General features: G+C 34.9%; 1 protein-coding gene across 3 annotated transcripts in view; it reads left to right on the top strand.

Moving 5' to 3' along the window:
* The window catches only part of UEVLD (UEV and lactate/malate dehyrogenase domains), a 37,546-nt gene that overhangs the window by 11,669 nt on the left and 10,783 nt on the right, over positions 1–15,094 (top strand). Inside the window, exons 4-8 of one of the 3 annotated variants that reach the window (XM_045557654.1) lie at positions 964–1,127; positions 4,430–4,565; positions 5,666–5,784; positions 9,208–9,310; positions 13,991–14,161. In XM_045557654.1, coding sequence (XP_045413610.1) covers positions 964–1,127; positions 4,430–4,565; positions 5,666–5,784; positions 9,208–9,310; positions 13,991–14,161 — 693 coding nt within the window. Of the gene's footprint in view, positions 1–963; positions 1,128–4,429; positions 4,566–5,665; positions 5,785–9,207; positions 9,311–13,990; positions 14,162–15,094 lie in introns of those variants that run through there. The other 2 variants (XM_045557656.1, XM_045557655.1) reach the window with 2 other exon arrangements.

Below are 15,094 nucleotides of genomic sequence, written 5' to 3'. Positions count from 1 at the left end.
CCAGGAGTTTGAGGTTGCTGTGAGCTAGGATGATGCCACGGCACTCACTCTAGCCCGGGCAACAGAGCGAGACTCTGTCTCAAAAAAAAAAAAAAAAAAGATATATAGATCATTTGCACCAAAATCTTCTGGAGTGTGTATGTGTGGGTGTAGATATGTTTAAGACTGTTTAAAATGCAGATTTTTGGGCCCCATCCCACATCTACTAAGTCTCAATCTCTGGAGATGAGTCTCAGGATCGGCATATGTTTAGGTTCTTCAGGTAATTCTGATATACACTAAAATTTAAGAATCACTGGATAGGTGATTGTTAAGATTATTTTCAGCTCTAAGTTCAATGTCTCTGTATGTTATAGTATCTGTAATTGTTGATCTTTAGGGCAGGTATAAAACTCAGTTTTGTTCATTCTCTCATTTTTCATTTCTTTGATCATTCTTATTTATATAAGAAATGTTTATTAAGCACCTACTATGTTAGGCACTATTACTTGATGCTGGAGATATAGAAATGAATTAGACATAATCCTATCTAGAAGTTTACAGTGTTAAAAGGAAAATAGATCTGTAAGAACATAACTTCAATGTAGAGTAAGTAAAAACAATGTAGGTATCAACTACCTTTCAAGGAAGGTACATTGCTTGTGTAGGGCAAAAAAAAATACATAGAGAAGATGCTGTGTCCCAAACTTCTGGCACAGTAGGTACTGTAAGTATTTATTGAATTGAATTGGATAAGTTGGTGATTGTCTTAATTAACCTTATGTAAGTATTATACTGACACTCTAATAGGAACAAAGTTCCAATGTGAATGTGGATGCAGTGGGAGAAATAGGCTTTGTTTTACATCAATCCTATATATATAAACTTGACTACATGTTTCTTAAAATGCCACCAAGCCATATCATAAATACAATTTATATCCTTCATTATTGTTTGAAGATGTGTTTATTTTGTCTCACGTAGGTAATACATATAACATACCAATTCGTTTCTGGATTTTGGATTCTCACCCTTTTGCTCCCCCCATTTGCTTCTTGAAGCCGACTGCAAATATGGGGATCTCAGTTGGAAAACATGTGGATGCTCAAGGCAGAATATACTTGCCCTATCTCCAAAACTGGAGCCATGTAAGACCAATTTCAATTTTCTTCAAAAAGCTTTTACTGTATTTTTCTGAATATTTATCTTTGATTCTGATGGTACAAATAAGTATAATACTGCATTTTATTTCAATGATATTCTTCATATGGTCTTTGAAAATAATTTGAAATTGAGCTCTCTAGGGTCACCCGAGTCCCAGAACCCTAATGATAACAGCCTGTACAAAGCTGCTTTTTCCAGATTTGGGAGGCAACTGTTGTTTCCTCGCTCTCTTTTTATAGTCACCTGGTGCTTGAGAAAGTACATGAAAAGCTACTAACAAGAGATAAGGGCATTATTTCCTAGTCCCTCCCTATTAAAGATTCCTATGTTTCATTTTTATATATGCATATATATATAAAAATACTAAAATAATATATATATTAGTAGTGTTGCCTGTTTTTGGCCTTTATGTAAGTTGAATCATACTGTATGTAATCTTCTGTGACATGCTTTATTTTAACTGACATTAAGTTTTTAAAATTCATCCACATTGATATATATAACAATAGTTTGTTTTGAGTCCTCACGTTGTACAATTTTATATCCTGCATTTTTCATCTGCCATTATATTGAGCACTTCTCCATGTTAAACTGTTTTCAAAATATGTAGTTTTTAATGGTTGCCTGATGATCCAGCCTAAGGATATTACATAATGTATTTACAAATTGCTCTAGTGTAAAAAATTTAATGATGACCATCTTTAAATGTAAATGTTTGTGTTTATCTTATGTATCTTTAACAATATCCTAATAATAAATCTCTAGAAATAGAACTCTTAAATCAAAGATTTTCAAAATTTTAAAAGTTTTCTTATGTATTACCAAATTGGCCTCTAAAAAGGTCAACAAAATGTTGTATTTCTACCATCAATAGAAGTCAATCCTAGCACTCTAGGAGGCCGAGGTGGGAGGATCCCTTGAGCTCAGGAGTTCGAGACCAGCCTGAGCAAGAGTGAGACCCTATTTATACTAAAAATAGAAAAAATTAGCTGGGTGACTAAAAAAACAGAAAAAATTAGTTGAGTGTGGTGGTGTGTGCCTGTAGTCCCAGCTACTCGAGAGGCTGAGGCAGGAGGATCGCTTAAGCCCAGGAGTCTGAGGTTGCTGTGAGCTAGGCTGATGCCACAGCACACTAGCCCTGGCAACAGAGTGAGACTCTGTCTCAAAAAGAAAAGAAAAGAAATCAGTGTCATAGGGTACCTATTTTACAATACCCTTGCTCTAATAGAATGTAGTATCATTAAAACAAAACAAACCTTTGCTTACACATTTTGCTTATACATTGACTTAGACAAATATACAGTATGCTCTCATTTTTGTAACTAATTAAAAACTTCATAAAACAATAATTTATAATATATGTATATATGTGCCCAGAAGGTTATAAGACTGAAGGACACGGATGTATCAGAGTTGAGTGAGGTTGGAGTAAAGGATGCAATTAGGATTATCACTTCTTACTTTATAGAATCTCATGAAAAGTTGTGTAATTATGAATGCATTTTGCTTTGGTTTTATGATTTTCTATATTTTTCATATATAAAACCTTTAAAAAGAAGAAAAAAGGAAATAAAAAAATAAAAGACACACAGTAGTGGGGGTTGAATTTTTACTTTATTAACTTGTGCGTTATTTTCATTAGTTAATAAATAAGATTGCCAGTTAAATGTGATAAAGGGACATAATAAAAATTTGTCAATTGAAAAGAACAAAAATGGTGTCTTACTCTTAATTTTCAGTTTGGTTGAGAAATTGAAATCTTTTTCATATATTTATCAATCATGTATGTTTCTTCCTTTTTGAATTGTCTGTTTATCTCCTTCAGCCATTGTTACCTTTTTTTCTTTATCCTCAAGCAGTATTTTGACATCTGTGCCCTGTTACGGGAATTCGTGTATCCTGTTTCTTCTCTCTGGTTTTCATTGGCAAATTCATAATTTTGTTTGTTTGTTTGTTTAATAAATGCTCAGAGATAGTCTTATAATTTAGTTGAGGTTGCATTTGATTTCAGTTTAGACAGTATTTATTTCATTTTATTATTCTGAGCCTCTTTATTAAAAGCTAAAACTAGTTCTAAAAAGACACTACATTATTTAAATTGCCCTATTTAAAAGTACCACAGTACCTTTAAGTTCCACATGCAGTTGGAATTACAATTTTGTGGTGTAATTATATGGAATTTTGGAGCTAGAAGGAATCTAGAGGTCATCCAGGCTAGGGATTGTAGTTTCCTCAAGAGGTTCAGAGGGGCTGTATTAGGCCCACAGAATTTTTTTTGAATAGCACAGTGGTTTTGTTTTACCTTGTTTTGTTTTGTTTTGTTCTTAGTATGAATTTGAATGCCTTATAGACATGCTTTTTCCAATTTGCCAAAATAACCATCTCTCCAGATTTTCTTGTACTTAGAAGCTTCACACAGTTAATGTTATCCACTTAGTTCCTCAAGGTATTTGAGTTTTTGACTCTAGTGGCCTCGTCTTAATTTATAAATAATGAAACTGAGACTCTGAGAAATTAATTACTTTTTAAATGAGCATTCTATTAAATATTCCTAATAATAAAAATGTTTTACACTCAGTTTAAGTTTGAAAGCATTAGCTCATTTGTTTCGAATACCAGTCATTTGGGATTTATTATTCACATTGTATTACTGATGACACCGAAGCTCAGAAAGGTTAAGTGAATTTCACCAATGTTGCTTAACCAGTTAAATTAAAAGAAAGCAGTACTAGATTAGATCATATTTTATCAGTGTTAATTTTCTGATTTGATAATATTAATAGCTATGTAGGAGAAATGTCTTTTTTTTTTCTTTTAGGAAATATACACTAAAGTAGGGGTAGTGGGGTATCATGTCTGCAATTTATTCTCAGTTGTTTCAGAAAAGCTATAAATACAAAGAAACTAAAAAAGCAAATGTTATAAAATGTTAACATTTGAGTAATCTGGGTGAAGAGTATATGTACTATTTTTGCACCTTTTCTATAAGTCTGAAATGATTTCAAAATTAAAAGTTTAAAAAAAAAAGGAGATAGTTCCCAAACCTAGGTATTCTGCTACTAAGTACATTCATGCTATTGTCCTACTTTTGAGAGGTATTGATTTAGCATTTTTCTCCCTTTATTTTTCAGTTAAAAGTATCACATAATTTGTAGGGTAGTTTTCAAAAAATGACAACATGATCAAATATTCCTTTTGGCTAACTCTATAACACTGTATGGATTAAAAAGCTAGTATTCTTTAGCAAAATATTTGTGTAACTTTTCCTTTTCTGTGAATTCTGCAGCCTAAATCTGTCATTGTTGGATTAATTAAAGAAATGATTGCCAAGTTTCAAGAGGAACTTCCTCTATATTCTCTGCCATCATCTGATGAGGCACGGCAGGTAGACTTGCTAGCCTATATTGCAAAAATCACTGAAGGTTTGTATTTTTTGTCCGATTGCCTTGAGAGTTATGCATTTACGATTTCCCACTAAAATCCTTACTCTCTGCTACTTGATTTTTATAAATTATGTGTGTCGGCCAGGTACAGTGGTTCATGCCTATAATCCCAGCACTTTGGGAGGCTGAGGCAGGAGGACCACTTGAGGCCAAGGGTTTGAGACTGGCCTGGGCAACATAGCAAGACTCTGTCTCTACAAAAAAAAAATGATTTAAAAAATAAGCAAGGTATGGTGGCACATGCCTGTAGTTCCAGCTACTCAGGAGGCTGAGGTGGGAAAATTGCTTGAGCCCGGGAGGTTGAGGTTGCAGTGAGCTACTACATTAGTGACACTGCAGTCCAGCTTGGGTGAAGGGAGACCCTGTCTCAACAACAACAACAAAAAGTGTGTGTGTATGTGTGTGTGTATATATATATATATATATATATATACACACACATATATATGTGTGTATGTATATATCTGTTTTGAATAAAAAATTCCCATGCATTTATCATAAGGTATTACATATGGTTCCCATAAATATGGTTTCTTAAAATGTAAAAACTTAGGCTTTTAACTGACAGATAAAATCCTGTGTTTTCCCAAAACCACTTGATATGTTTTAATGATCCCAAATCTTTTTCATTATATGTTTATTTAGCTTTTTGGCTTATTCAGTATATAGGACTAGATCTATGATTCTCGTTGCTTTTCATTGAGGATAAAGCCAAATACTCACGCTTGGAAAAGTTTAGGGAGGTGTTAGACTTTTTTTTGTATTGTAGACCACAGCAATAAGAGTCAGAATGTTTTTCAGAATTATGGAAATCCTACTCTTTTAGAGTCTTATACTTTTAAAATGTTGGGAAACATACTTTCTTTTTAAAAGGATAATTTCTATTTAGTAGAATATTTAATAGGAGACTCCTGTCTTTCTTGCATTCATTTGTTCAATAAGTATTTTTCAAGGCTCATTATGAACTAGCACCATGTTTTCTGTCTGAGCTATTGAAGCCTGGTATATTTTTTTAAAAGATGCTAAAAAGATTTTTGATATTATTTTTAGTACTCAGAATAATCCGCTTTTCTTTCTAGGCGTCTCAGACATAAATTCAAAGAGCTGGGCAAATCATGAGAATAAAACAGTTGATAAAATTACTGTGGTTGGAGGTGGAGAGTTGGGTATTGCCTGCACATTAGCAATTTCAGCGAAGGTACGTAAGCATAGTGGCTATAAATACATTTATCGTAGTGCTACATTTTTAGGCAGTTTGTGTTTAACATACAAAAAATAATGGCTTCATTTTGTCATTTAAAGAAAACCTCATTTTTGCCTCAAAATATATTTAGCAAGTTGACAGAAACATAGCTGAAAGCTCTCATCAGTGATGTTGCCTCTTAATTAGTAGTTAGTCATGGAATAATCTTTGAAAAAATGATTTGAACAATGGGCTCATCCTGATCCAAGGGAAACCTCAACTTGACATTCATCTGACTTAGTCACAAATGAATTCTTTTATGTGTTCTGAGTCATGCCACTTTAATTAAACTCTTATTTAATATAATACTTAATTTTAGCTCCTTCTAAAATTAGCTTTTTATTTTAAGGATTACTTTGCTTGTATAATTACTTTCTTTTAGGATCATAATTTCTGAGTTGATATTTTACACTAGTTTAGGATTTTTTTTTTTGTCAGTCCTTTTTACTAGATCTTCTCTATATAAATTGTTTACAGAAAGTCTTAAATCTCCTTCTAGAGAGGTTCAAAAGACCTGCCCACCTCCCTGCACAGCCCAGTATCATAGTAACAGCATGTCTTGTATCATTTGAGAAATGTAGCCCAGAATAGAATAGCTGTCTCTCTATAAGTTTATTTGGTGGCTGGTATTAGTTTTTCTTTTCTATTTAAATTTGATTGTTTTGCCATTCAAATTCTTCCTCTCCCATTGAAGACCCATATATTTTAGAGGTAGGTTCTGCTTCAGCACATAATTAAATTATATCCAGGGAGCTAGACAATTTTTAAAGCTGGCTGCTTAGAACTCTATATGCTAACTTTTGGCATATTATAATTCTATTTTCTCCGCCCTCCATCTGAATACACTGTTACCTCTTAATTGGAATTTGAGTTATTTTCAGTTCTTTTGTTACTAAATAAAATGCTAGTATAATATTACTTTGTAAATTGCTTATTTTCTAATCTGAAGTTTTTGGGGGAGTTGTACATAATCTCAAAATAGTACTAGTGAGTCAGAGGGCATGAAAGGTTTTTATGGTACTTATTACATATTGTTAGATTGCTCTTTAGAAAGACAGAACTCATTTATGCTGCCAATAATAACATGCAAGGCCAGGTGCATTGGCTCACGCCTGTAATCCTAGCACTCTGGGAGGCCGAGGCGGGTGGATCATTTGAGCTCAGGAGTTTAAGACCAGCCTGAGCAATAGCAAGACCCTGTCTCTACTAAAAATAGAAAGAACTTAGCTGGACAACTAAAACTATATAGCAAAAATTAGCCAGACATGGTGGCACATGCCCGTAGTCTCAGCTACTAGGGAGGCTGAAGCAGAAGGATTGCTTGAGCCCAGGACTTTGAGGTTGCTGTGAGCTAGGCTGACGCCACTGCACTCTAGCCTGGGCAACAGAGTGAGACTGTGTCTCAAAAAAGAAAAATAATAACAGGCACATCAACCTGATTTTTGACATCCCTGGCAGTACTGAGTTTTATTAATTTTATTTATAATTATTTGTCAATTTTTGATAAGCACAGGAAGGCACCTTAAAGTCATGTTCTGTTAGAAGAGTCTGTCATTATTTGTGAACTGTCTGGGTGGAAAATTTTTTCCATTTTTCTTTTTAAACGTTAATATTTTAATAAAAGGAACAGTATTCAAATAATGCAACAATAACAACAGTCATAACAGTGGTAAAAGTAGTGGTGGTGATAGTAGCAGCAATAACTAACCTTTACTGAATGCTTGCTAGGTGCCGGGCCCTTGTCTAAACACTATACTCATTTTTACAACAACCCTGTTGCTTAGGCACTCTTATTATTGCCATTTTACAAATGAAGGAAGCAAGGCATAGGGAAATTACCCAACTTGCCCAAAGTCACACTGTTAATAAATGGTGAAGCCAGGATTTGAAGTCAGGTAATGTGTTTACCAGAGCCTGTATTGTAGATCCGTGCTCCTCAAAGTGTGGCTTTCAGATCAATAGCATTGCCATCACCTGAGATCTTGTTAGCAATACGTAATTCCAGGCCTCATCCCACACCTACTGAAGCAAAATATGGATTTTAATAAAATCTCTGGTGATCCAAATGCTTCCCTGATCCATTAAGTGGTGATCCATTAAAGCTTGAAAAGCTCTGCTCTAAACCACTGTGTTATACTAATTATTGTTATTATTGATGAACATTTTGGCATTTCTAGTCATTTTAATATTTTTAATGAATATCCTTATACATATTGTATCAATTTACCCATGTACTAATAAACATGTAGGATAATTTCTATGAATGAGACTGGATTAAAGGAGTTTTTAAATTTAATAATGTTTTAAATTTTTGATAGAAATTATCAAATTATCCCTTATATCAATTATGCCAGTTTATTCTCACACCCATATTGTATGAGAATACCTGTTTTCCCACAACTACTGTTAAACTCTTGGATCTTTGTGTGTTATAAATGTAAGTGATAACTTGTAGTTTTCTTTGCATTTTCCTTATGAGTGTGGTTAACAATAATAAAATTAATACTATGATTTAGAGAGGACTATACGCCAGCCCTGTGTCACCTAATTCATCCTCCCAACCACATGAAATAAGGCTGAGTTCAATGACTTTCCCAGTGTTACATAGCCAATAAATAGTATACCAGGGTTGTTTTCTTAGCTGTTTCCTCTGTTTCTGCCCAATAATCTGATAGATCCCTGGGTACTGTTGCCCCTGCATCCTAAGAGAGATCCTTAGATCTCCTGCTACTTTGGAGAAAGACCTTCCACAAAGGAAAACAGACTCTTAGGAGTTTCCATGCTATTAATACTATTTACAGTCAGCCCATCATGCCACCCAGGAAGCCATTTGTAGACATTTAGAATATTTTCCATGAGATCTCTGGGGAGGGTCCTACATGATAATAGGATTTGTGTTTAGATTTATAGCTATAATAGTATCCTTTTTTTTTTTAAAGAGAAAGCTGGCATTAGTTTTGACTTTCATGCTAGAAATAAGGTGCTAAGATAGACCCAAAGATCACTCTAAACTCTTTCAGAATGAAAATTATGACATCAAAATGGAAACATGAACTTAACAGCAGTAGCAAATTTACTGAGTGCACCAAGCCATCTTCATTAGTCATCCCATCAATAGAAACCTGCAATCTGTGAGTTCTGAGTTAAGCTCTATTAGATCTCAGTTTTCAGTAGTCAGGGCTAAAGGATCACATTATTCAAGTTCACAATAATTTCTTGCTTGCATGTGACTTTTGTTTCTATTGTGTTACTTTTCCTTCTTAAGACAGCACATGATGCCTGTGTATTCTCCTTCAGCTCTCATTTTTGAATGAATTTAAACTGAGTAACTGGCTATGCCCAGTGTAATGCTGTTGTTTTTCTTATTGTACTATACAGGGAATAGCAGACAGGCTGGTCCTCTTAGACCTTTCAGAAGGAACTAAAGGAGGGACGATGGACCTTGACATCTTCAACCTGCCTAATGTGGAGATCAGCAAAGGTCTGCTTATTCTGCATAGGTGTTTGCCTTATTTGCTCTTGTTTTTGAGTCCCAGAATTTTAATGCTTTTTGCACCTTGAAGTCCAAGTCCCTCATTTTACATATTGGGAAACTAAGATTCAAGTAAGTTAAATGACTTTCCCAAAGTCATACAGAGATTGCAACTGATTATATCAATGAGATTAAATAAGCAAATAACATTCAGATTCATACATATGGATCAGAAGAAGTTATTCTTTGTCTTTGATTTACACTTGAAGATAAATTTGTTTTCTCTGATTGCTTCCTTTCTCAGAATATATTGGTTAAAAGCACTGGTTTCAGAGTTCAAAAGATGGAAGTTTGCATCTTAGCTCTGCCACATTGTAGCTCTGACATTTGTCAGATTATATATCTCTCAAAGTTCAGTTGTCTCATCTATAAAATGAGAATAGTACCTACCTCTTGGTATATAGCAAAGTGCTAAGCCAAGATTAAGAAAAAAATACATTCAATTCACATTGATTTCACTAAAAATATATTGTTAAAATAAGTTTTAATAAGAACAAAAAGGTTTTTATATCAATAAATAAAATTTGAAATGTTATTTTTCTATCTCAATGTTAAAAATTTACATATACTTTATAATATACTTAATATATTAGTAGACATATTTATGTAGATAAATGCCATATTTGGGAATATAGGGTTGAAAATATTTTACCAGCTGGCCGGATGTGGTGGCTCATGCCTATAATCCCAGCGCTTTGGAGGCCAAGGCAGGAGGATCACTTGAGGCCAGAAGTTCAAGACCAGCCTGGGCCACATGGTGAGACTACCTGGATATAGTGGCACTTGCCTGTAGTCTCAGTTACTTGGGAGGCTGAGGCAGAAGGATCGCTTGAGCCCAGGAGTCCAAAGCTGCAGTGACCCATGATCGGGCCACTGTACTCCAGCCTGGGTGGCAGAGGAAGACCCCATCTAAATATAAAAAATATTTTACGAGGGATGCATGATGCAAGAAAATAATAAAATGGGAGGCCACTGAACTAGAGTAAATATATTTTCTAAAGCCTTTCTACCAGGTTATAGGTAAGGTCAGATTTATAACATGCTATAGTTGTTTGGCTCTCCTTTGCCTTAGGTCCCCTGTATTCCTTGACCATATTTTCCAAATAATATATAAAGACATACAGTCTCACAAGCCTGAATGTACTAAGGAACAGTGGCCAGAAAAGTTGAAATCACACCTATCAGTTACGCAAATTGGGTGTAATGGTTTTAGTGAGCCTCTGGATCCCTGTAGGATACCATGAGTTCATTTTCCTTCTATGGAAAGAGTACCGTAGTTGCTTTAATAAACCTTTTGTAGGCCTTGTGTAGAGGATTCCTTGGGGAACTGGATATTCTCTTGTGCCTGTCATTTTCAGGTATTGAAGTTCTTAAGGGACCTCATAAGTCTTCCAAATCACTTTAGGAGACTCTTTAGTACATGGACCCTAGAGGTTGTGAGGCCATTTAGGACCTGAGGAAATTGTTTCTTCCTATGTGCCTCCTTAACCATCAATAATTATTGCTTTAGATAATTGAAAGAATGGAATCCTTGGAATAGATGTATAATGCATGGTGCTTGCCACCAAGTAGAGACTCTGTAATAATCTGCTGAATGTTGAATGAGTGTATATTATCTTGGGGCAACTTTCGTGTACTCCTTATTTTTTTCAATTTTAATTTTTAAAAAATTTTTATTTTAACCTTTTATTAATTTTGGTTGTACATTTCTGATAGCGCTTAATTACCATTACATTAAGTAATCTTAAATATGTTAACTAACTTCTCATAAATATATTCTATGATATGGAGAAGTACGTTAATAATTTTGGGAATTAAAGCTTATTTGGAAATTTTTGTAATGCCCCATCATGACATGCCTAGCTGATTGCTGCTGACTGATCATCCTAGAGTTGTACTTTGCCCCATTTGACTTTTCTTAAATAGCTACTATGACATTTTGGGTAGGGATATACATGCATGCAGATAAGCATGCAAATATACAGACATATATACATACATGCATGCACAAACAGTTATGCTTATATACGAATAGACTGGATCTGGAGAAATACTAAGAAACAGTAGTTGCTTCAGGAGTCAGACTTGGGCAACTGGTTCTGCACTTGTTTTTTATACACAATAGTGTGTGTGTATATATATATAAATTCCTTTTTTTATTGTGCTCGAATACACATAAAATTTATCATTAGTGACTTTAAGTTCTATTTCACTGTGTACTATGTATATTTAATACATTCACAGTGTTGTGCAGCCATCACCACTATCTAATTTCCAGAACATTTCATTACTATGCTAATAAGTGGGGAAGTTCAGATTTGAACTAGTTAGTCTCATTCTGAAGCCCTCAATTCTAACCCTTTTACTATGCTGTGCATATATAGGATAGTGACAATATCTTGTGCATTTTTGATTTCTTAGGACCTAACACAATTACCTGTGACATGAACAGGACTTTAGTAGGGTTTTATTGAATTATTAATGAATGAACTTTTATTATGATCCTTAGCCTTGTAATTTATACCATAACTTTACATAATCATGCTTAAGGTTCTTCCTAAATCTCTTTATAACTGTATAATCTTCTTCCCTTTATTAAATCACCAACTTCTAAGGGAAGACTTGAAAAGGAAGAGTCAGATAAAAATTTTGAGTGCCTTCCAGGTACAAAGAACTTAGTTACCTGTGGGGCAGTGCTTACCAAACTTGGCTGTGCATCAGAATTATCTGAGGGGTTGCACTTCTGGGAGCTAGTTCCTGTTATCTATTTAAATTAAATCTCTGAACGGGAGATAATCTGCACTTTTATCCTTAAGTACCCAGCCTAGCATTTAAGAACTGCTACAGGGGATTGATAGAAACAGAAGACTCTACTTGGGTCAGAAGCAGCTAAACTTTAGATGAAAAGACACACACGCAAGATGTGAACAGTAATTCATGACCAGAGAGTAAGGAAGAAGTATATGATTAATTGCCAAGAGAATAGTTCAGACAGTGGAGACTCTTGGAGTTGAATGGAGATAGAATACTTTTAGCCAAATAAGATTGAGACAGATGCTGCATCTTTTGGGATCGGGGAAATCTGGACTGGCAGAAAGGTGAGGGAAATGTACCAATTGCTAAGTGACTAGATCTTAGAGGTGGAAAGATGAGTAAGGCACAAACAATCCTGGCTCTCACAGAGCTCATAGTGTTAGGTCCGGAGCCAAGAGACAGACACACGAAGGCTCATGTGTAGCAAAATGCTGTTTATTTTGAGCATCTTGGTGCAGATGGGTGGAGGTGAAAAAGTGTCCATGAGAGAAAAGGGGAGAGCCTTGGGTTTTATAGAGGGTTTTTCTGGGGGGGAGTAAGTTGTCCAGAACAGCTATTTTTAATTAATTCTTTTTCAGACAACCAGCTCCTAGGACCCTTGCCCCAGTCACATCCATCCTTCAGCTCTGGCGCCGTCCTTATCAGGAGAGCTAGGAATGGATAAACTTTGTCTCTATCAGGGAGGGAGGGGGAAAGGAATGCCAGCTGCAGCTGTCTGTTAGACAAATTCCAGGGATTCTCCAGACTCCTGGGGCTATTGTTTTACAAGCCTAAGTTTTGCATTAACCACATTCTGTCCTATACATACGTTTCGGGTTCCCACCTGGAACAAACCTAACACATAGTATGTTTGATGCAGTAGACAGTTAAGCAGCTATTTATCAAATGTGGTAAGTGCAGTGAGAAACATTACAGATGGAAAGACTTTGAGCAAGAGCCAGTATCAAGAAAATGAGAAAAATATCCTAGGGAATGAATATAGACCAATTCAGCTTGAGCCACAGGTTTATGTAGGAGACTATTAAGACGTACTGGCTTCTAAACTCAAAGGAAGAGATTAAAAGGCTTGGGAGCTTGATAGGAATATCTTATGGAGTAGGAAGCCTTTCTTGTACTTTTGAAATCATATTAGACGTATACTGCTCTTATTACTCCTGAGTGAAACCTGAGGTTGAGGGCATTTCTATCATTCAAAGTAGAGGAAGCTAAAGGAGGAAAAGAAGGCCAGGTGCGGTGGCTCACGCCTGTAATCCTAGCACTTTGGGAGGCTAAGGTGGGAAGATCACTTCAGACCAGGAGTTTGAGACCAGCCTGGACAACATAGAGAGACCCCTGTCTCTACAAAAAAATTGTTTTTAAAAATTAGCCAGGCATAGTGGTGTTTGCCTGTAGTCCCAGCTACTTGGGAGGCTGAGGAAGGAGGATTGCTTGAGCCCAGGAGTTTCAGGTTGCAGTGAGCTGTGATGATGCCACTGTACTCTAGCCTGGGTGACAGGGCAAGACCCTGTCTCAAAAAAAAAAAAAAAAATTGTGAATTACATTAAAAAACTCAATTTTTGTTTATAGGTTCTGGTTCTTGTAATTTATTTTATCTTTATTGCTATCTTTCCCCCTTAGGATACACTCTTGCTCTTAACTCTCTTTCTAAAGGTAAACCTCAGCAATTTTTGTATACTTTTGTGCACATAGGATTGATCTGGGGGCAAGTATGCGTAAAAGCTCTCTACTTGTAGAAAACAAAAACCTTTATAACATGAACTAGAACTTGATTAAAGCCTATGTGTTGAGCTCAGACTGTTTCTTTTTATTCATTAGATTTGTCTGCCTCTGCTCATTCCAAGGTGGTGATCTTCACAGTCAACTCTTTGGGTAGTTCTCAGTCCTATCTTGATGTGGTACAGAGCAATGTGGATATGTTCAGAGCCCTTGTCCCAGTTCTGGGACATTATAGTCAACACAGTGTCCTGCTCGTTGCATCTCAACCAGGTAAAAGGCTTTATTTTAAATTAATTTGATGGTCTGGTGCATCAGTAGAATTGCCATCATTGATAAAAGGCATAAAACTTTACATTATATAAAAGGATGGCTGGAATATTCAGTAAAATTGCCCTTATAATGAACAATGTAGTATCTCCATATCCTCTCAACCAGTTACTTCTTGTGACTGGCATTAACTAGAAGGTTACAACTTAAAATTTTTATGAAATGTGACATTATGTTCCAGGTTGTTAGCCATATCTTCCTCAGTGAGAAAATGTTTAAACCCCTAAGAGAAAAATCCAATGACTTATATGAAATATATTTTGTTAACTCTGAAGTATCATAAAATGTTAGTGAGCATGCCAGAGTACATTTTTAACATTTTGTAATTTGCAAATTGTTTTGGAACTGTTTTACTTTAAAAAGAAATATTTTCAAAGAATTAGTTGGTACTGAACTCAAATTGGTGAACAGATTTTTTAAAATGTTCCCAATATAGGAGTATGGTATGTATTTCATTTGTTTTTTCTGTAGTAATTAGTTGAGGAACATTGGTCTCTTTAATTCCTGACATTCTTTTGGCATATAAAAAAAAAGTAGTTGTGTTTTCATTCATAATGCTATACTGCATAATAGTGGTATATGAATCAATATTTTAATTTAAAGGTAGAAATTTAGCTTAAGATAAATATAAAAGAGAACTTGATCAATGAAAAGAAATTATTCTCTGGCCTTCTATACCCAGGTTTTATCCTTCTTGCTTAACTATTCTAGGAAATTATCTATTTTCCACCCCTAACAATTTATATTTGACGAAGTTATATAAAATCTTGTTGAAGCCTGGTTAATATGCATTAAAAATGTTATGCTTCAGTGCATTTAGGACCTAAGAAAAGTATATAGAAGCTGTAATATACTTTACTTATTATAAATATTTTG

Source organism: Lemur catta, chromosome 7 (genome assembly GCF_020740605.2).
Source record: "Lemur catta isolate mLemCat1 chromosome 7, mLemCat1.pri, whole genome shotgun sequence".
Lineage (NCBI taxonomy): Eukaryota > Metazoa > Chordata > Mammalia > Primates > Lemuridae > Lemur > Lemur catta.
This window is presented reverse-complemented; position numbering and strand designations above follow the sequence as displayed.